The sequence below is a fragment of the Scyliorhinus canicula genome, unplaced genomic scaffold, assembly GCF_902713615.1.
Source record: "Scyliorhinus canicula unplaced genomic scaffold, sScyCan1.1, whole genome shotgun sequence".
NCBI lineage: Eukaryota > Metazoa > Chordata > Chondrichthyes > Carcharhiniformes > Scyliorhinidae > Scyliorhinus > Scyliorhinus canicula.
The window spans coordinates 703,364-723,941 of NW_024055744.1; the positions used below are offsets into that span (position 1 = coordinate 703,364).

A 20,578-nucleotide genomic window follows, 5' to 3' on the forward strand; every position below is an offset into this window, starting at 1 on the left:
TGTGCCTTGAAGGAATGTAAACTGTGTAATAATTATTGAAAGTCTATCCATTGCCTGTGGACTGTCACACCTTTTAATTTACTTACCCCAATCCACCTCAGCTAATTTATCCCTTCTACGTTCATAATTTCCTTCAAGCTTAGTATCCTGGCTTCGGATTGGAATACCTCAGATTCAATATTCTGGTCACTCATCCCTAAAGGTTGTTTTCAGCGCGATTATCAATTAGCCCTTTATCATTGCATAATATTAGATCTGCAAAGCCTGTTCTCTAGTCGGTTCCTCAACTTACTGCTGTAGAAAACTGTCCCTAACACACCCAGAAACTTGTCCTCCACAGCATCAGTGCCCATTAGGTTTACCCAGTGTATATGCAAATTGAAGTCATCCATTACTGTTTTACCCATGCTACATGCTTCTCTAATCTCCGATTAATACCATGTCCCACACAACCCCTACTGTTTGGTGGCCTATAACAGCTCTTACCAATGTTTCCTGCCCCATGCTGTTTCTTGGCTCCATCCAAACATATTCCAGGTTTTGTATTCCTGATCTGAGATCCACCCTTACTAATGTTCTGATGCCGTCCCTTATTATCCGAGCAACACCACCTCCTTTTCCTTTTTGCCTGCATCATCAGCAAACTAAGTGAGCATACCTTTGGTCCCATCATCAAAGTCATTGATATAAATTGTAAAACGTTGAGGCTCCAGCACTGATCCCTGTGACACATCACTCATTACACCTTGCCAACCAGAAAATTGCCTATTTATGCCTACTCTCAGTTTTCTGGCAGCTGGCTAATCTTTCACTGTGAAAGACAGTTCTGGGATTAAAGGCTGCCTGACTGTGAAAAGAACGGAAGTAAATCCTCGGGAATGACTCATTAATTAGGACTGGTTCTGAGATAATTCAGTTTCGACTTGCAGGGCAGAGTAACCATAATTGTACAGTTCGAATTTAGATTGCGTAACTTTAGTACAGTAACACAGTGGTAAGCACTGTTGCTTCACAACGCCAGGGTCCCAGGTTAGATTCCCACTTGGGTCACTGTTGTACAGTCTGCACGTTCTCCCCGTGTCTGGGTAGGTTTCCTCCGGATGCTCCGGTTTCCTCCCAAAAGATGTGCTTGTTAGATGAATTTGGCGTCCTGAATTCTCCCTCTGAGTACCCGAACAGGCGCTGGACTGTGGCGACTCAGGGATTTTCACAGTAACATTGCAGTGTTAATGTCAGCCTACTTGTGAAAATAATTAAGATTATTATTAAAAAAGAGCAAAGTTCTGTGTGTAGGTTAAAATATCTTCTAGTTTGTTTGAAACATAGACTTTACAGTGCAGAAGGAGGCCATTCGGCCCATCGAGTCTGCCCCGGTACCGGCTCTTTTAAAGAGCACGCGACCCAATCCCACCTTCCACCCATAACCCAGTAGCCCAACCCAACACTAAGGGCAATTTTGGACACTAAGGTACATGACCAGTCCACCTAACCCGCACATCTTTGGACTGTGGGAGGAAACAGGAGCACCCGGAGGAAACCCACGCACACACGGGGAGGATGTGCAGACTCCGCACAGACAGTGATCCAGCCGGGAACCGAAACTGGGACCCTGGAGCTGTGAAGCAGTTGTGCTAACCACCATGCTACCGTCCAGCCCATAAAAGTTTGAACACCGAGCCAGCCAGGAATCGAACCTCGAATCTCCTGATTCGTAGTCAGACGCATTATCCATTGCGCCACTGGCCCACATGTAACAGTTTGATGCATTAAAAGTCATAAAGCCTAACGGTCCATTGTGTGATTCTTTCATTTGTTGACTGGGAATTCAATTTATTTTAAAGAAGTTGCTGACATTTATGGAAGTCCTAATCCACAAAATGTTACTTCGGATTTGAGCATCGGGTACCGTTCTGTTTCTATTGCTCATGTCAAAGGCAGCCAGGTGATGGAGCTGAGGGCTGAATTTAGCTGAGAATGAAGGGGCCTGTTCACTAATAGACGGGAAGGTATTGGAGGCCTGACTTGTGAAATGGACCTCCAACTAATCAGGGGTGGGGTAAGCCTACTTGTGGCAATAAAGATTATTATTATAAATGCTTTGCTACAAAATCTTTGGCAATGGATTCTAGACTTTCCCCCACTACCGATGTCAGGCTTATTGGTCGATAATTCCGTTTTCTCTTTGTATCCCTTTTTAAACAGTGGAATTACATAAACCACCCTCCAATCTGCAGGAATTGTTCCAGGGTCTATAGAATCCTGGAAGATGACCACCAATGCATCCACTATTTCTCGAGCCACTTTTTTAAGTACTTTGGGATGCAGATTGTCAGGCCCTGGGGATTTATCAGCCTTCAATCCCATCAATGTCCCCAACACCATTTCTTTACTAATATTGATCTCCTTCAGTTCCTCCCTCTCACTAAATCCTGCGTTCCCCAACATTTCTCTATCTGATTTGTGGCTTCATTTGTGAAGACAGAACCAAAGTATGTATTTATTTTCTCAGCCATTTCTTTGTCCCTATTATACATTCCCGTTTCTGACTGAAAGGAACCTACATTTGTCTTCACCAATCGTTTTCTCTTCACACACCTACAGAAAATTTTAGTATCATCCTAATTTCCTGTTTTGTGCCATTCCCAACATCACCACTGCAGTTTGGGGATCTATATACGATGCTCACAAATCTTTTTGCCTCTTGGTGTTTCTCAGCTCTCCCCATACAGATTCCACATTGTCAGAGCTAATATCCTTCCTCACTATTGCATTAATTTCCTCTTTAACCAGCACTGCCACTCCACTGCCTTTCCCGTTTTGGCTGTCCTTCCCAAATGCTGAATATATTCAGTTCCCATCCCTGGTCATCCTGCAGCCATGTATCCATAATCCCGATTATAGGACTGAGTTTAGGAGGAACATCGTCACCCAAAGGGTTGTGAATCTATGGAATTCATTGCCCAGTGAAACAGTTGAGGCTCCTTCGTTAAATGGTTTTAAGATAACGATAGATAGTTTTTTGAAGAATAAAGCAATTAAGGGTTATGGTGCTCGGGCCGGAAAGTGGAACTGAGTCCACAAAAGATCAACCATGATCTGATTGAATGGCGGAGCAGGCTCGAGGGGCCAGATGACCTGCTCCTAGTTCTTATGTTCTTATATCACACCTGTTCACGTATATTTGTGCAATTCACTTGATTATGCCATCTGCAGTCACACCAGGGAGTTCATACTGGGGAGAGGCCATTCACCTGCCCTCAATGTGTGAAGAGATTTAGTCATTCATCGCACTTTCTGAGACACCAACAAATTCACAACTGATTACAGGGATTGGATTCTGCTATTATTGTTTCTGTTCCCAATTACATCCAGGACTGCATTTTGTTCATTCTGTTGGTCAATGGGGATGGTCAGAGGGTTTCTTTCTGCAGGACTGGCCAGCCTCACGGCTTTGGCTCCAGTGGGCTGATTCTCTCTGAGCTTTCTTGCAAATATCTGATTTTACATTTCACAAGGATCAAAGAGTGAAAGGGTGTTTGGAGGTTAGAAGATGTTTCATTACCATTTCTGTTTGGAAACTCCCGAAATCATGCCACATTGCCATGAAGATGGGCTATGGTGGTTACATGGTTCTTTTGTATAATTAATCTTGGTGCTTCTCACAGAATAAAACTATCAGGTTATGATGGGCAAGATATCTGAGGTGCACTGGGAAACTACATTAAATAGTATGGTGGGAGGCAGGCAATCACTGATATTTGAGGAATTATTACAGATTTACACGGGGATCGGTTAGGTCAGTTTCTTTTTATGTTATAATTTTAGAGTACCCAATTCATTATTTCCAATTTACCTACCCTGCACATCTTTGGGTTGTGGGGGCAAAACCCACACAAACACGGGGAGAATGTGCCAACTCCACATGGACAGTGACGCAGAGCTGGGATCTCGGGACCTCGGAGCCGTGAGGCAGCAGTGCTACCCACTGTGCCACTGTGCTGCTCTTCGGTTAGGTCAGTTGACTGGATGTCTGGTCCGTGCTGAGTGACACCAACAGCACAGGTTAAATTCCCATACCGGCTGAGGTTAGCCATGGTCTGTGTCAGTATTTATGCTCCACATGATCCTCCACCCACCCCTCTATAACCCCCCCCCCCCCCCCCCATCAGCATCTCCTATTCTTTTTCCCTCATGTGTCCCTCATGTATGTATCTAGCTTTATGTTCAGTGTATTCATGCTATTCACCTCAACCACTCGCTGTGGTAACGAGTTCCACATTCCCACCACACTCTGGGTAAAGAGGTTTCTACTGACCTTCCTATTGGATTATTGAATTTCTTCATAATCTTAAAGATTTCCATTAGGTCACCCATCAGTCTTCTCTTTTCCAGAAAAAAGCAGCCCCAGCCTTTCCTGAGTGTTAAATGCTGTCAGTATATTATGAATCTTTGTTGCACCTTATCCAGTGCCTCTCCTTTTTGTGAATGGAGATCAACAATGTTGAAAGTGCTCCCAGTGTAGTCTAACATGGGCTTATCAATTCTACCCTTTAGAACAGAAACCTATATATGGGTCCCACACTTTGGGAAAGATGTGAAGTTCTTAGAGAGGGGTAGAGGACATTTACGAGAAAGGCACCAGAGATGAGGGACTCCAGTTGGAGTGACTGGAGCAGCTGAAATTCTCTCCTGAGATCACAGCATGTGGAGGGTGGGGAATGGGGCCATTCAGCCCTTTGGGACCATGTCAGCTCTCTGTTTAGGAAGCCAGTCTGTCCATTGCCCCATTCTGTCTCCGAATCCCTGTGGGTTTATTTCTCTGCGTGCCTGTCCAATCCCTGTGGGTTTATTTCTCTGCGTGCCTGTCCAATCCCTGTGGGTTTATTTCTCTGTGTGCCTGTCCAATCCCTGTGGGTTTATTTCTCTGCGTGCCTGTCCAATCCCTGTGGGTTTATTTCTCTGTGTGCCTGTCCAATCGCTGTGGGTTTATTTCTCTGCGTGCCTGTCCAATCACTGTGGGTTTATTTCTCTGCGTGCCTGTCCAATCGCTGTGGGTTTATTTTTCTGTATGCCCCTCCAATCCCTGTGGGTTTATTTCTCTGCGATCCTGTCCAATCACTGTGGGTTTATTTCTCTGTGTGCCTGTCCAATCGCTGTGGGATTATTTCTCTGCGTGCCTGTCCAATCCCTGTGGGTTTATTTCTCTGCGTGCCCCTCCAATCGCTGTGGGTTTATTTCTCTCAGTGCCCGTCCAATTTCGTATTGAAATCCTTCTGTAATTTCTGCATCACCTACGCTCCTAGGCAGTAGGTTCCAGGTTGTTACCACTCCCTTTACATGTACACAAGGCTCCTAGAGCACTGAGAAGTCTAATTGGCCTATTTTCCCCGTGCCAGCTCTTTGTACAGCGACCCATTTAATCCCAGAGTTCGACTATTTTGGGTTTTTTTCAGAATGCATCAACTTCCCTTTTGGAAGTTACAATGCAATGAGATTCCAGCACCATTTATAGACAGTGCATTCTAAATCACAACAACTCGCTGTGTTTTACAACAAATAATTGTGCATATGGTGTGTCTGGAGTATCTCACAGTATCAAAATGGTGTCAACGCCTTGGTTATTACACAATTTTTAAAAAAATTATTTTTATTCTCCTTTTTCACACTCTCTCCTGAATTTACACCCACCAACAATAAACAATAATCAGCAACAGATGGTCAATCCCATAACAATAACAACGATCCCATCCTCCCACCAACCCCCAAACATCAGCCCGCATGTTAACATAAACAAAGGACAAAAAAGAATTGGGGATTATCCATAGTCATCCTTAATATCCACAGCCCCCCTCCCCCCCACCCATCCCCCCCCCACCCATCCCCCTCCCCCCCCCACCCATCCCCCTCCCCCCCCACCCATCCCCCCCAACTAATGTTCGATGTTATCCAGTTCTTGAAAGTGCACAATGAATAATGCCCATGACTTGTAGAACCCCTCTGAGCTTCCCCTCAGTTCAAACGTAACCTTCTCAAGGGTCAAGTATTCCAACAGGTCCCCCCCGCCACGCCAGGGCACAGGGTGGAGAGGCTGCTCTGCATCCCAGCAGGATCCACCTTCGGGCGATCAACGAGGCGAAGGCTACGATATCTGCCACCCATTTCCAACCCTGGCTGGTCTGACACTCCGAACATGGCCTCCCGAGGACCCAGGTCCAATTTCAACACCTTGGAAATTACCCTAAAAACCTCCTTCCAGTACTCCTCCAGCTTTGGACAGGATCAAAACATCTGAATGTGATTAGCCCCTCCCCCCCCCCCCCCCCCCCCCATTCCCCCAACACTCACACACATATTCTACTTCAAAGAATCGGCTCATCCTCGCCCTCATGAGGTGCGCTCTGTACACCACCTTCAGCTGTATCAGCCCCAACCTCGTACACGAGGTGGAGGCATTCATTCTCCGGAGCACCTCACACCAGACCCCCTCCTCTATAACCTCTCCCAACTCTTCCTCCCATTTTGCTTTGATCCCTGCCAGTGGTGCCTTATCGTCTTCCAAAATAGCTCCGTACACCGCTGACACTACCCCCTTCTCCAGTCCCCTTGTCGTCAGCACCTCCTCCAGCAATGTGGAGGCCAATTCCTCCGGGAAGCTCTGTATCTCCTTCCTGGCAAAATCTCGAACCTGCACGTATCTGAACATTTCTCCCTGCTCCAGCCCATACTTCGCTTCCAGCTCCCTCCTGCAAACCGACCCATAAGAAACAAATCTTTTAGCGTCTTAATCCCGTTCTCTTCCCATTTCCGAAAATTTGCATCCCACTTCCCTGGCTCAAATCTGTGGTTCTCCCGAATCGGCATTTCCCTTGACCCTGCCCCCAACCCGAAGTGTTGGAGAAACTGCATCCAGATTTTCAATGAAGCTATTATTACCGGATACCCTGAGTATTTCCCCGGAGCAATCGGGAGCGGCGCTGTTGCTAGTGCTTTTAGTCCCGACCCCCTGCACAAACTCTCCTCCACTCTGACCCACTGGGAATCAACCCCTCTGACCCAGCTCGGCACCTTCTCCACATTCGCCGCCCAGTAGTAGTACATCAGATTCGGGAGACCGAAACCCCCTGCCTGCCTTCCCCTCTGCAGCGGCACCTTTCTAACTCTGGCCACCTTCCCTCCCCATATGAACGAGGTAATCCTTCCCTCAATCTCCCTGAAAAAAACCTTTGGGAGGCAAATCGGTAGGCATTGAAAAATAAACAGAAATCGCAGCAACATATTCATTTTAACCACCTGTACCCGACCCGCCAGCGACAGAGGGAGACCATCCCACCTCGCCAGGTCAGCTTTCACTCTCCCCACCAAACTAGTGATGTTGTACCTGCGAAGCCTCCCCCACTCCCGGGCAACCTGAACCCCCAGATACCCAAAGTGAGTCCCTTCCCTACGGAATTGCAGCCGCCCCCCCCCCCCCCCCCCCCCCGGCCGAGACACCACAGAATACTCACTCTTGTCCAGGTTCAGCTTGTACCCGAGAAAGACCCAAATACCCGCCAGTACCTTCGCCAATACTTTTGCGTCCATATTCAGAAGTGATATGGGCCTATACGACCCACACTCCGTCGGATCCTTATTTTTTTTAGCAACAGTGAAGTCAATGCCTGCCCCAAGGTTTGTGGCCACACCCCCCTCCCTATCGCCTCTTCAAACATCCCCACCATCAGGGGTGCAAACTTATCCTTAAATTTTTTATAATATTCCACCGGAAACCGATCCGGCCCTGCCAGCTTCCCCGACTGCATCTCACGGTCTCCCTCGGGTGGCTGTGACCTGTGCAACCTCTCATAAAACTCAGAAACCTTGTTAATCAGCTCCGGGGCCACTACCAACTTCCCTGCCCTACCCCTCACCTAAAGAATTTCCCTTGCCGCTGCTTCCCTCCAGAGCTGACCTGCTAACAGCCTTATCTCCATGTTCATAAACTGCACCCCTTGCTCATCTCAGTTTGCACACCGCCTTCCTGGTGGATAGTCGGTCGAAGCTCACCTGTAGTTCCTTCCTCTTTTCCAGCTTCGCTGGGTCCCCATCTTCTGCATAACTCCTATCTGCCTCCAACATCTCATCTATTACCATCTGCTGCTCCAACCTCTCCTCTTTGTCCACCCTGGCCTTAAACAAAATTACCTCACCCCTCCCCACCGCCTTTGGAGCCTCCCAGACAACTGCCTTCGACACTTCACCCGTACAGCTGAAACCTACATATTCCTTAATTACCTTTTCAATTTTCTCACAGAACACTTGGTTCCCCAAAAGCCCCACATCCAGTTTCCACCCCGGCCTCTGCGCTACCCCCTTCCCCAGTATCATATCCACCCAATGCTGAGCATGATCTGACACTGCAATTGCCGAGTGTTCCGACCCCTTAACCCCAGCCAACAAAGCCTTCCCCACCACGAAAAACTCGATCCGCGAATGTACCTTATGGACTGCTGAGAAAAACGAGTTTTCCCGTTCCCTCGGGTGCAGAAACGTCCAAGGGTCCACCCCTCCCATTTCCTCCATTAGCCCAGCCAACGCCTTTGCACCCCCTGATGGGACCAGCGAGCGCGGCCGAGACCTGTCCAAACTTGGCTCCTGCACCAGGTTCCAGTCCCCCCCCCACAATCAGCTTGTGTGTGTCCAAGTCGGGAATGGCCCCAAACACCTTCCTCGCAAATCCCGCATTGTCCCAGTTGGGACCGTATACACTTAACAGCGCCACTAACCCCCCCTCCAGCGCCCCGGCCACAATCACATATCTACCCCCCTGATCTGCCACCACCTTCTCCATCTGGAAGCGTACCCTTTTGCTGACCAACACCGCTACCCCTCGAGCCCTTCCATCAAATCCAGAGTGAAACACCTGACTAATCCAGCCCTTTTTAAGTCTCACCTGAGCCTTCAGACTCAAGTGAGTCTCCTGCAGCATTGCCACATCGGCTTTCAAACTTTTAAGATGCACAAGCACCCTTGACCGGATCTCCTAATCCCCTCATGTTCCACGTGTCTATCCTTACTGGGGGTCTCTCAACGCCCCCCCCCCCCCCCACTTCTTAACCACCATCACCATACCACCGGGCCCTGCCCCATGAGCATGACCCGCCCCTATCCATTATTAACATCGAATGCCTTCCCCCCCTCCCAAACCCCCCCAACATTTCCTCTCAAAAAAACATCTCGCAGCATCAATCCCTCCCCCACTCGCCTCGTAGGCCCATCGAAACCTGCCAACCAGGCTCCAATGTCCGCAGCCCTCCTCTCACCTCCGTTCACCAGCCGACTTTCGTTAGCTAGCGCGGGGATATATCGTCCCCTCCCACCCAGTCCCAGAGCAAGAAAAAACAAAACCAACGATCCAACCCATACAATTCACTAAAATAAGATACAGTATAACCGTCGCAACACAGAATGCCAAACAACTCAACCAATAACTTGAACTCTGCAACAATGTGAAGAGAAGTAAATTACAATACACTTCAGTGAAATGAAAGTTATAGCATTTATACATTTTCCAGCTCACCAATCACAGTCCACAGTCTCTCTTCCAGCTCTCCTCTTCACGTCTGTCCCAAGCCTTCTGCCCTCACGAACGCCTCAGCCGCCTCCGCTGTCTCAAAATAAAAGTCTTTGGCATCATACGTCACCCTCAGCTTCGCCGGGTACACCATACCAAATTGCAGCCCCTTGTACAGCGCTGCCTTCACTCGCCTGAACGCCGCTCGTCTTTTTGCCAACTCCACTGTCAAGTCCTGGTAGATCCGAACTCAGGCAGAATCCCACTGCACCTCGCGCTTCTGTTTCGCCCAGCTTAACACCTTCTCCTTCATGCAGTACTTATGGAAGCAGATAATTACTGCTCTTTGCAGCTCATTCCCTTTGGGCTTCGGCCTTAATGACCGATGAGCTTGGTCCAGCTCGTACCGGGAGGGGTTCTCACCCTCCCTCATCAACTCTGCCAACCTCTTAGCGAAGTACTCTGTTGGCCTTGGGCCCTCTGTCCCTTCGGGCAAGCCCACAATTCTCAGACTGTGCCGTTTCGAGCGGTTCTCCAAGTCCTCGAGCTTTGCTTGGAGTCCTCTGTTGACCTCCACCACCCTCCGCAGCTCGTCCCCCATCGAGGTGACCTGGTCGCTGTGCTGCGACAGGGCCTCCTCCACTTTCTTCATCTTCTTGCCCTGCTCTCTCACCTCAGCCGATGTCTTTGCCACAGCCACCCTCACCGGGGCGATTGCCTCCTCCACCAATGACTTCAACGCCATGTCCTTCCTCAAAGCCTCCATGTGCCTCACAAACAGCTTTTCCAGCTCCACCGCCGTCACCTCGGTCATTTTCATCACCATAAGTAGTGCGGCCCCACCATGTGGTCCGGCCTCCGCCATCTTGTCAGCACTTTTGCTCGTCTTCACATTCAACGGTGAGCCACCCTTCCTCAACGCTGCTTTTCGCATCCTTTAACAGATTATTATTTTTCCTTTTTTTTTTCCACCCTTCTTTCCTTCTTCAATCCTCTTTTTTTTTTTTTAAATAGAAAAAACATGAAATTTTTCTTCTTTCAAAAAAAACAGGGGGAAAAAACTTTAACCACATTTCTTTAAAACTTTTTTCTCTTCTTTTTTGTTTTCCTCCAGAATTTCCCTGGGACCGGGCTTCAGTCTTGTTTCCATATTCGAGGCGGGAGCGATCCGATGTGGGAAATCTCACCTACATTACACCCTGGCTTCGGGCCTGCCGCCTCGGCCCCACTTTGGCTCCGCCCCGCTGCTCCTTTCAAATTTTCAGGTCCGGCTTTCAGGTTGACCCACTCCTCCTCCACATGCAGCCGCTCCGCCGAACCCACCAGGACCAGTCTCTTCCCCCCTCACCCTTCCAACCCGCCGGCTTCGTGAAACGGAGCTTTGACGCTTGGGCGAGGGAGGCACGGCCGCCCTGGAGAAGTTTAATTTTTTTTTAAACAGCGGGAAGCCCCCCGAAAAAGACCACGATATCGTGGACCGGCAGGAGCTTCTCCTCAACGCAGCCGCTCCACTGACAAACGCCACCGGAAGACAATTTATTTGACTTTTAGCCAGAATATTAGCCTCTGTAAATGGGCTGGAGTTTGTTATCAGCAGAAAGAGACCCAAATGAACATGGTTCAGTCCTGAATGTGAGGAACAGCAAAATCCAATCACGGTGATTACTTGTGGCCTCGTTGGTGTCTCAGCAGGTTGGGTGAAGTGGTGAATCGCTTCCCACACTGTGAGCAGGTGAATGGCCTCTCCCCAGTGTGAACTCGCTGGTGTGTGAACAGAGCGAATGACTGCGTGAATCCCTTCCCACACTTGGAGCAGGTGAACGGTCTCTCCCCAGTGTGAACTCGCTGGTGTGTGGACAGGGCGGATGATTGAGTGAATCCCTTCCCACACTCGGCACAGGTGAATGGCGTCTCCCCAGTGTGAATTCTCTGGTGTGTGGACAGATTGGATGACTGAGTGAATCCCTTCCCACACTCGGCACAGGTGAATGGCCTCTCCTCAGTGTGAATTCGCTGATGTACAGTGAGGTCACATGATCGTCTGAACCCAGTCCCGCAGTAAGAGCACCTAAACGGTCTCTCGTCGGTGTGAACACCCTGATGGTTCATCAGATTCCCTGAACTTTTATAGCGCTTCCCACAGTCTGGACATTGAAACGGTCTCTCATCAGTGTGAACTCGCTGGTGACTCAGCAGGTGGGCTGAAATAGTAAATCCCTTCCCACACTCTGAGCAGGTGAATGGCCTTTCCCCAGTGTGAATTCGCTGGTGGTTCCGTAGGGCCGATGAATCACTGAATCCTTTCTCACACTCTGAGCAGGTGAATGGTCTCTCCCCAGTGTGAACACGCTGGTGTCTGGACACAGCGGATGACTCAGTGAATCCCTTCCCACACTTGGGGCAGGTGAATGGTCTCTCCCCAGTGTGAACTCGCTGGTGACTAAGCAGGGCGGATGACTTAATGAATCCCTTCCCACACTTGGAGCAGGTGAATGGCCTCTCCCCAGTGTGAACTCGCTGGTGTATGAACAGAGTGGATGACTGAGTAAATCCCTTCCCACACTTGGAGCAGGTGAATGGTCTCTCCCCAGTGTGACTGCGTCGATGAGTTTCCAGCTGGGATGGGGAAGTGAATCCTTTCCCACAGTCCGCACATTTCCACGGTTTCCCCTCCGTGTGACTGCATCTGTGGCTTGTGAGGCCTGATGATTGACTGAATCCTTGTCCACACACACAACACGTGTACGGTTTCTCCCCACTGTGAACAATGTTTTTTCCTTCCATGTTCAAAGTACAATGATATTCAGGATATGATAAATTGAGGACTCTGTCAGATCCTGATGTGATGCTTGGTTTTGAGTTTCCGGACTTTGAATCCTCCCCTTCGAACACCCTGTGAAATGGATTCAAAACAGAAAATAGGGAATGAGAAAGAACCCACAAAAACACAAAGGCAGGTTGTGAAATTGAGCGGAATGAATCTGGTCATTTGTGGGGCTGGCACTGGGAAAAAGTGACCATGAAAATTGCTGGATTGTCAAAAAAACCCAACTGGCCTCTTTGGGAGGAGAGAGAAAGAGGCGAAGAGGGATTTTGTATATCTACAAGTCACACTAATGAGAATGGATGGCAAAGCAAACTCGACCTTGTGCTTCATAAACAGTAATATTGATACCAAAACTATGCTTCTGGCGGCAATGATTAGCACTGCTACCTCACAGCGCCAGGGACCTGGGTTCAATTCCGGCTTGGGTCACTGTCTGTGTGGAGTCTGCACATCCTCCCCATGTGTGCGTGGGTTTCCTCCGGGTGCTCCGGTTTCCTCCCACAGTCCAAAGATGTGTAGGTTAGGTGGATTGGCCATGGTAAATTGCCCTTACTGTCCAAAATTGCCCTTAGTTTTGGGTGGGGTTACTGGGTTATGGGGATAGGGTGGAGTTGTTGACCCTGGGTAGGGTGCTCTTTCCAAGAGCCGGTGCAGACTCGAAGGGCTGAATGGCCTCCTTCTGCACTGTAAATTCTATGATTCTATAATTGCGGCCTTGGTGACTGTGTGGAGTTTGCACTTTCTCCCCGTGTCTGCGTGGGTTTCCACCCGGTGCTCAGGTTTCCTCCAACAGTCCAAAGAAGGGAAAGTTAGGTGGATTGGCCTTGATAAATTACCACTTAGTGTCCAGGGATGGGCAGGTTTGGTGGGGCTATGGAGTTACAGGGACAGGGTAGGGGTGTGGGCCAAGGCAGGGTGCCCTTTCAGAGAATCAGTGCAGACTCGATGGGCCGAATGGCCTCCTTCTGCACTGTAGGAATTCTATGGTCTAATTCTATTCTATGAATCTTTATAAAGCTCTGGTCACCACTCTTCAGGAAGGATGTGAAGGTTCTTGGAGAAGATGCAGAGGAGATTTACCAGAATGGTTCCAGCAAAGGAGGCTGAGAGGAGATTTGATTAAGGCACACAAGATTATGCCAGATTTCCATCGGGTGGACAACGAAACTCTGTTTCCATTCACTGATCATACAAGCAGTTGGGACACAGATTTAAAGTTTTGGGTAAAGCCTGGATTGAACGATACACGATCCTGAGGGGTTTTGACAGGGTGGATGTGGAGAGGATGTTTCCTCTTGTGGGAGAATCTACAATGAAGGGCATCACTGTTGGAAGATAAAGAGTCACCCATTTCAGATGGAGATGAGGATTTTTTATTCTCTTGAGGGTTGTAAGACTTTGGAACTCACGTCCTTAAAAGGCAGCGGAAGCAGAGTCCTTGAATATTTTTAACGCAGAGCTGGATAGATTCTTGATGAGCAAGGGGGTGAAAGGTCATCAGGGGTAGGCAGGAATGTGGCATTGAAGTTGGAATGAGATCAGCCACAATCCAACTGAATGCTGAGCAGGCTCGAGGGGCCGAGTGGCCTGTTCTTAGTTTGTATGTAAAAGGTACAGGAGATATGAGGTGATATGAGATATATGTTTTTACACAGCGAGCGGCAATAACCTGAAACTTGCTGCCTATGAGGGAGTTTGAAAATGGACACAATGAATCATTTGATTTCAAAAGGAAATTGGATAGACATCTGAGGGAAATAAACCTGTGAGGATACAGGGAACAGGTGAATGGGACCGACTGGATTGCTCCAGAGAGCTAGCATGGACTCAATGGACCGAATGCCCTTCTTTGTGCCATCATGTCTCTGACTCGTTTGTGTAATCTATTTTTGTAATTTAACCCCAGGGGGTTCAGATATCACTCAGGTAAATCTGTGCTACACTCCCTCCAAGGCCATTCTATCCTTCCTCAGGTTTGTTGCCCAGAACTGAACACAGTTCTCCAGGTTTGGTCTAACCAGGGTCTGTGAATCTCGGGGCTTTTCCAGTCACACTGAGACCTGAAATCTTCCCTCACAGACAGAACAGACAAACCTTTTACCTTCCACACCCAGATGCTGCTGAAATTCAGATTCTGACGAATCGAGACTCTGTCAGATTACGATGTGACTTTTGGTTTGCGTTTCCCGTCTGTTAAACCTCCTCTTCCAGTATCCTGTAAATTTACAGAAACCTCACTGTCAGTTTAGGATAAAAATTCACAACATTCTCACCTCGCCAACTTTGATTAAATGTATTCCTGGAGGTTTGATCACATGACCTGCCCCCATCCTCAAGCCATTAATCGGTCAACACGGTCCATCCTTGTGACACACTGCCTTCCACGGCCAATTGGGAAAAGGACTCATTACCTTACAGGACAGTTACCGTCCTGATGATTTTCCAGACACCCAGGTATGAATCTCACCAAAGCAGGGAGCGGAGTTGGTGTGAACTCGGGCAGGAGGAGCTTCGGAACAGTAAATATAAATAATGTACCTTGGGAATTCAGGGCCTAGGCAGCAGGGATAGGAGTTGGCGCAAATCCAGGGAGAAGGAGCTTCGGAACAGTAAATATAAATAACTTACCTCAGAGTAAAGCTGATTGGCTGGTTGGGAATCTGTTCTAAATTTGAGAAACTGGAGTAATTAACTGAGTAGGGAGTAACTCGGATTTCAGTAACTAGGAGATTGCTGTTTCTGTCTACATCAACGATTTGGATGAGAATGTACAAGGCATGATCAGTAAGTTTGCAGATGACACTAAAATAGGTGGTATTGTCGGCAGTGACAAAGGTTATCAAAAATTGCAGCAGGATCTTGATCAGCTGGGGAAGTGGGCCGAGAAATTACAAATGGAGTTCAGTGCAGATAAATGTGAGGTGTTGCATTTCAGAAAGTCAAATCAAGGTCCGACTTTCACAGTGAATTGTAGGGCCTTAGGGTGTATCATGGAACAGAGGGATCTTGGAGTTCATGTGCACGGTTCTTTAAAGGTGGAGTCACAGGTAGATAGGGCAGCACGGTAGCATAGTGGTTAGCACAGTTGCTTCACAGCTTCAGGGTCCCAGGTTCGATTCCCAGCTGGGTCATTGTCTGTGTGGAGTCTGCATGCTCTCCCCGTGCCTGCATGTGTTCTCTGCTTTCCTCCCACAGTCTAAAGATGTGCGGGATAGGTGGACTGGCCATGCTAAATTACCCTTAGTGTCCAAAAAAAAGGTTAAGTGGGGGTTACTGGGTTACAGGGATAGGGTAGATCAGTGGGCTTGAGCAGAGTGCTCTTTCTAAGGGCTATCCAGCTCTGGAAGACTCGATGGGCTGAATAGCCTCCATCTGCACTGCAAATTCTCTGAAGAAGGCTTTTGGCATGCTGGCCTTCATTAGTCAGGGCATTGAGTATACAAGTTGGGAAGTTATGTTGCAGTTGTACAGGACGTTGGTGAGATCGCACCTGGAGTATGGTGTTCAGTTTTGGCTGCGTTGCTATCGGAAAGATGTTATTAACCTGGAGAGAGCGCAAAAGAGATTTACAAGGACTTTGCCAGGACTCAATAGACTGAGTGAAAGGGAGAGATTCGACAGACCAGGACCTTTATCTTTGGAGCGTAGGGGACTGAGGGGTGATCTTATGGAGGTGTATAAGATCATGAGAGACATGGATAGGGTGAATGCACTCAGTCTTTTTCTCAGGGTTAGGGAATCGAGAACTAAAGGGCATATGTTTAGGTTAAGGCGGAAAAGAATTAATGGGAATCTGAGGAGCAATGGTTTTACACAGAGGATAGTACAGAATGAGCTGGCGGAGGAAGGAGTTGAGGCAGGGACATTGCCAACACTGAAAAGGCATTTGGACAGATACATGGAATAGAAAGGTTCAGAGGGATCTGGGCCAAATACAGGCCAATGGGATTGACTTAGATGAGTTTTTTGGTTGGCATGGACCAGTTTGGGCCGAAGGGCCTGTCTCCATGCTGTAGATTCTATGAACCGCAAGTCTCTTTGGACACCCACTGTACTGAACCTGTTTCCATTTAGAAAGTACTGAGTTCTATCCTTTTTCGGTTCAAAACAGATAACCTCACACTTGTTTATAATGCCACAATCTTGCCCATTCACCTTGTCTGTCAGTCAATATCTTCTTGCAATTTAATGCAATCATCTATGCTGTCTATGATGCCACCAAACTTTGTATCATCAGCAACTCAGAGGGGCTGGTTTAGCATACTGGGCTAAATCGCTGGCTTTTAAAGCAGACCACGGCAGGCCAGCAGCACGGTTCAATTCCCGGACCAGCTTCCCTAAACAGGCGCCGGAATGGGGGCTTTTCACAGTAACTTCATTTGAAGCCTACTTGTGACGATTTTCATTTCATTTCATTCACAGTGCAGAAGAGGCCCTTCGGTCCATCAAATTTGCACCGACACATGATAAACCTGGCCCACCTACCTAATCCCATTTGCCAGCACTTGGCTCATAGCCTTCAATGTTATGACTTCCCTGTCTTCATCCAGGTACTTTTTTTAGAGGATGTGAGGCAACCCGTCTCTATCACCCTCCGAAGGCAGTGCATTCCAGACCGTCACCATCCTCTGGATAGAAATATTTTTCCTCAGTACCTGTGTCAATGAATCTAATCCGCACTCTCTGCTGGTTAGCCAATCCTCTATCCAAGCTAATATATCATCTCTCAACCCCGTGGGATTTTACGTTGATTATTACCTTTTGTGTGACACCTTATCAAACATATTCTGGGAGTCCAAATACATCTACAGGACCCCATTATCCATTTGGCCTGTTACATCTTCCAAGAACTGCAAGAAATTAATCAAACACAATCTACCCTTCACAAAACCACGCTGACTCTGATGGATTGCAGTCTGACTTTCCAAATGTCCAGAAACTGCTTCCTCAATAATGGATTCCAACAGTTTCCCAACAACAGACTTTAAACTAACTAATGTCCTACTTTCTGCCTTTTTGACCTAATCCAGTGACATTGGAGATTTTCTCAGTGACCCTCAGTCACCATCATTGAACATTTTCCTGTTTCTCTGGGTGACTAATGCAGTGACATTGTCACTGGGTCAGTGTCTACCCCCCTGGTCTCTATGAGGTTGTTTGTGGAGAGAAGTCGGAAGTGACGATCAGTGAGAGTAGAGAATTCTATAAGTCTTATGACTTATAGAATGACATTGAGTAGAGGGCAGCACGGTAGCATGGTGGTTAGCATAAATGCTTCACAGCTCCAGGGTCCCAGGTTCGATTCCCGGCTGGGTCACTGTCTGTGTGGAGTCTGCACGTCCTCCCCGTGTGTGCGTGGGTTTCCTCCGGGTGCTCCGGTTTCCTCCCACAGTCCAAAGATGTGCGGGTTAGGTGGATTGGCCATGCTAAATTGCCCGTAGTGTCCTAAAAAGTAAGGTTAAGGGTGGGGTTATTGGCTTACGGGTATAGGGTGGATACGTGGGTTTGAGTAGGGTGATCCTGGCTCGGCACAACATCGAGGGCCGAAGGGCCTGTTCTGTGCTGTACTGTTCTATGTTCTATTGTTCGGCACTGGGGATTTGTAAACCCCGCCCCCCAACACCGACCTCTCACCTGACACCTCACAATGCCCGGCAATGATTGACGGCATCGCGCGACCAATAGTGGAGTGGGCGGGTTCGGGCGGACATGGCGGGAGTGACAGGTCCTCCAAGCAATCGGAGTGAATCAGGGGCGGGACTGGACCGAGTGAAGCATGCGCACTGTGATTAATGGCGACGCGAAAAAGGTTCTTTCTCGGATCCATAATCAGTGACGGTGGGAATGGCGGGTCGGACGGAGAGCTGGATCATGCGGGTAGTTAGGCACGCTTCGCAAACATGTTATGTAAACCGAACATCTGACAAAATAAACCACCGGTACCTGTAAATCTGAGCGGAGGTTGCAGCTTTGTTACGAAAAAGACTATGCGGCCGCCATCTTTATTTGGTGCTCGCTACGCATGCGCCCTCGGCATCATTATTTGTATCACTCGCGGTAGTGCGCACGCGCACCCACCATCTTTATTGGGGCACGAGCAGCAGAGCGCAGGCTCAGTCGCCATCATTGTTGGGGGCAACATTTTTTAAATGTGTCTTCCTGACAGACTGTTTCACTCTGAGTTACAAATTCTTATTTATGGGGCAGAATATATGTCGAGGGCAGTGACCATAATTCGAATTTATATTATGACTTGAACAGAATACAACTTTTAAGTCTTTCAGAGAAACGTCACAAAATAACAATTGACACTGAGCCACATGAGGAGATATTAGGTTTTAAGGAGAATCTTAATGGAGGAAATTGAGTCAGAGAGTGGGAGAGTTTTAAGGAGGAAATTCCAGAAATTGAGGCCTTGGCAACTCAGTAATGGTTTAGAGATTAAAATCAGAAATTCTCAAGTGGCTGGAATTAAATGAGTGCAGAGATCTCAAAGAGGTGTGTGTGGAGGAGATTACAGTGATCTGGCTGATCACTACCATGGAGGAAAAGAAGAATGAGAAATTAAAACTTTTTTGTGCCTTTTAAAAGGAAACATTTGCAGATCAGTGGGACAGGGGCAGGTGTGAGTAAGCACTTGGGTAGCAGAGTTTGGGATGGGATGGAGGGGGTTGTTTAATGTTGGGGTCCGACGGTGAGTGCGTTGGAATAATTTGGTTGAGAGGTAACAGAAGAATGGATGATGGTTTCTGCAGCAGATGAACAGAGACTAAGGTGAAGTAGAGCTATGTTCCTGAGGTGGAAATCGGCAATCTTGGTGATGATGTGGATATGTGGTTAAGAGCTCATCTAGGGGTGAAACATTTGACAGGAATGGAATTGGTAACAAGGGAGTGGAGTTTGTAGAGGGGATGAAAGGGAATGGGTTCAGTCTTCTCAATATTTAAATGGAGGAAAGTTCTGCTCATCCAGCACTGGATGTCGGACAAGATCAGAGAGTGTGTGGCTTGGAAAGGAACTTGCAGGTGGTGATGTTCACATACATCTGCTGTCCTGCTCCATCCAGGTGGTGGAGGTTAAGTGTTTTGGAGATTCTGTCAAATTGTGATTCAGTTGTTGCTTCATTGCTTCCTGTTACCCTCACTCCGTTCTCTCTCCCTTTCCATCAATCTATTTGATTCTCTCTTTCCCACTACTCACTCTCTTTCTCTCTCACTCTCACTCTGTTTCTCACAAATAATTATCTAGCCCAGAGGGTTGTGGATGATCATAATAATCATTATTTTCACAAATAGGCTTCCATTAACACTGCAGTGAAGTTACTGTGACCATCATTGAATATATTTAAGGCTGAGATGGTGAGATTTTGGTCTCTCAGGAAGTCAAAGGACATAGAAAGCTAACAGGAAAGTAGAATTGAAGACTGAGATCAACGACAATCGTGTTCAATGGCAGAGCAGATTTTATGGGCCGAATGGTCTACTTCAGCTCCTATTTCTTGTGTTCTTGCAGAAGCTCGAATCTTGTGTAGGCTCAGGCTGTGTGGCAGGTTCCCTTCCTTGAAGGACATTAACAAACTGGTTCACTTTTCACAAAAGTTTCAACAGTTTTCGTGGTCACTTTTTCCCCAGAGCCGGCCCCACAAGTGACCAGGTTCATTCAGCTCAATTTCACAAGCTGCCTTTGTGTTTTGTGGGATCTCTCTCACTCCCTTTTTTCTGTTTTAAATCAATTTCACAGGGTATCAGCAGGGAAGGATGTGCAATTGGGAAACTCCAACCAAACACCACATCAAAATCTGACAGTCGTGTAACTGATCGGAACCCGAATATCATCAGATTTTGAACATGGAAGGAAAAAGCACAGTTCACAGTGGGGAGAAACCGTACACATGTTCTGTGTTGGACGAAGCTTCAGCCGATCATCTGGCCTGTCCATACACAAGCGCAGTCACAGCAGGGAGAAACCATGGGAATGTGGGGACTGAGGCAAGGCGTTCAATTACCCATCTGACCTGGCAACCCATCGACGCATTCACATTGGGGAGAAGCCTTTCACCTGCCCCGAGTGTGGGCGTGGATTCACTCAGTCCTACAGCCTGTCGATGCACCAGCGAGTTCACACTGGGGAAAGGCCTTTCACCTGCCCTGAGTGTGAGCGTGGATTCACTCATTCATCCCAACTGCTGACACATCAGCAGA

At 47.9% G+C, this 20,578-nt stretch overlaps 1 protein-coding gene and 1 long non-coding RNA gene across 2 annotated transcripts; both read right to left on the minus strand.

The window, feature by feature from the left end:
• Positions 1-10,681: 10,681 nt before the first annotated feature.
• LOC119960876 (zinc finger protein 615-like) lies at positions 10,682-12,307 on the minus strand (the record flags this gene model as incomplete). Its single annotated transcript, XM_038788467.1, has 1 exon — positions 10,682-12,307. A coding segment is annotated over one exon (1,095 nt), but the record flags the coding sequence as incomplete, so codon positions are not given.
• A 90-nt stretch (positions 12,308-12,397) lies between these two features.
• On the minus strand, positions 12,398-18,910 carry LOC119960877. The gene is made up of 3 exons (XR_005459544.1): positions 18,321-18,910; positions 14,479-14,592; positions 12,398-12,443 (listed from the first exon to the last, which is right to left on the minus strand). It is a non-coding gene; the product is annotated as an uncharacterized LOC119960877 (long non-coding RNA).
• Positions 18,911-20,578: the final 1,668 nt, after the last annotated feature.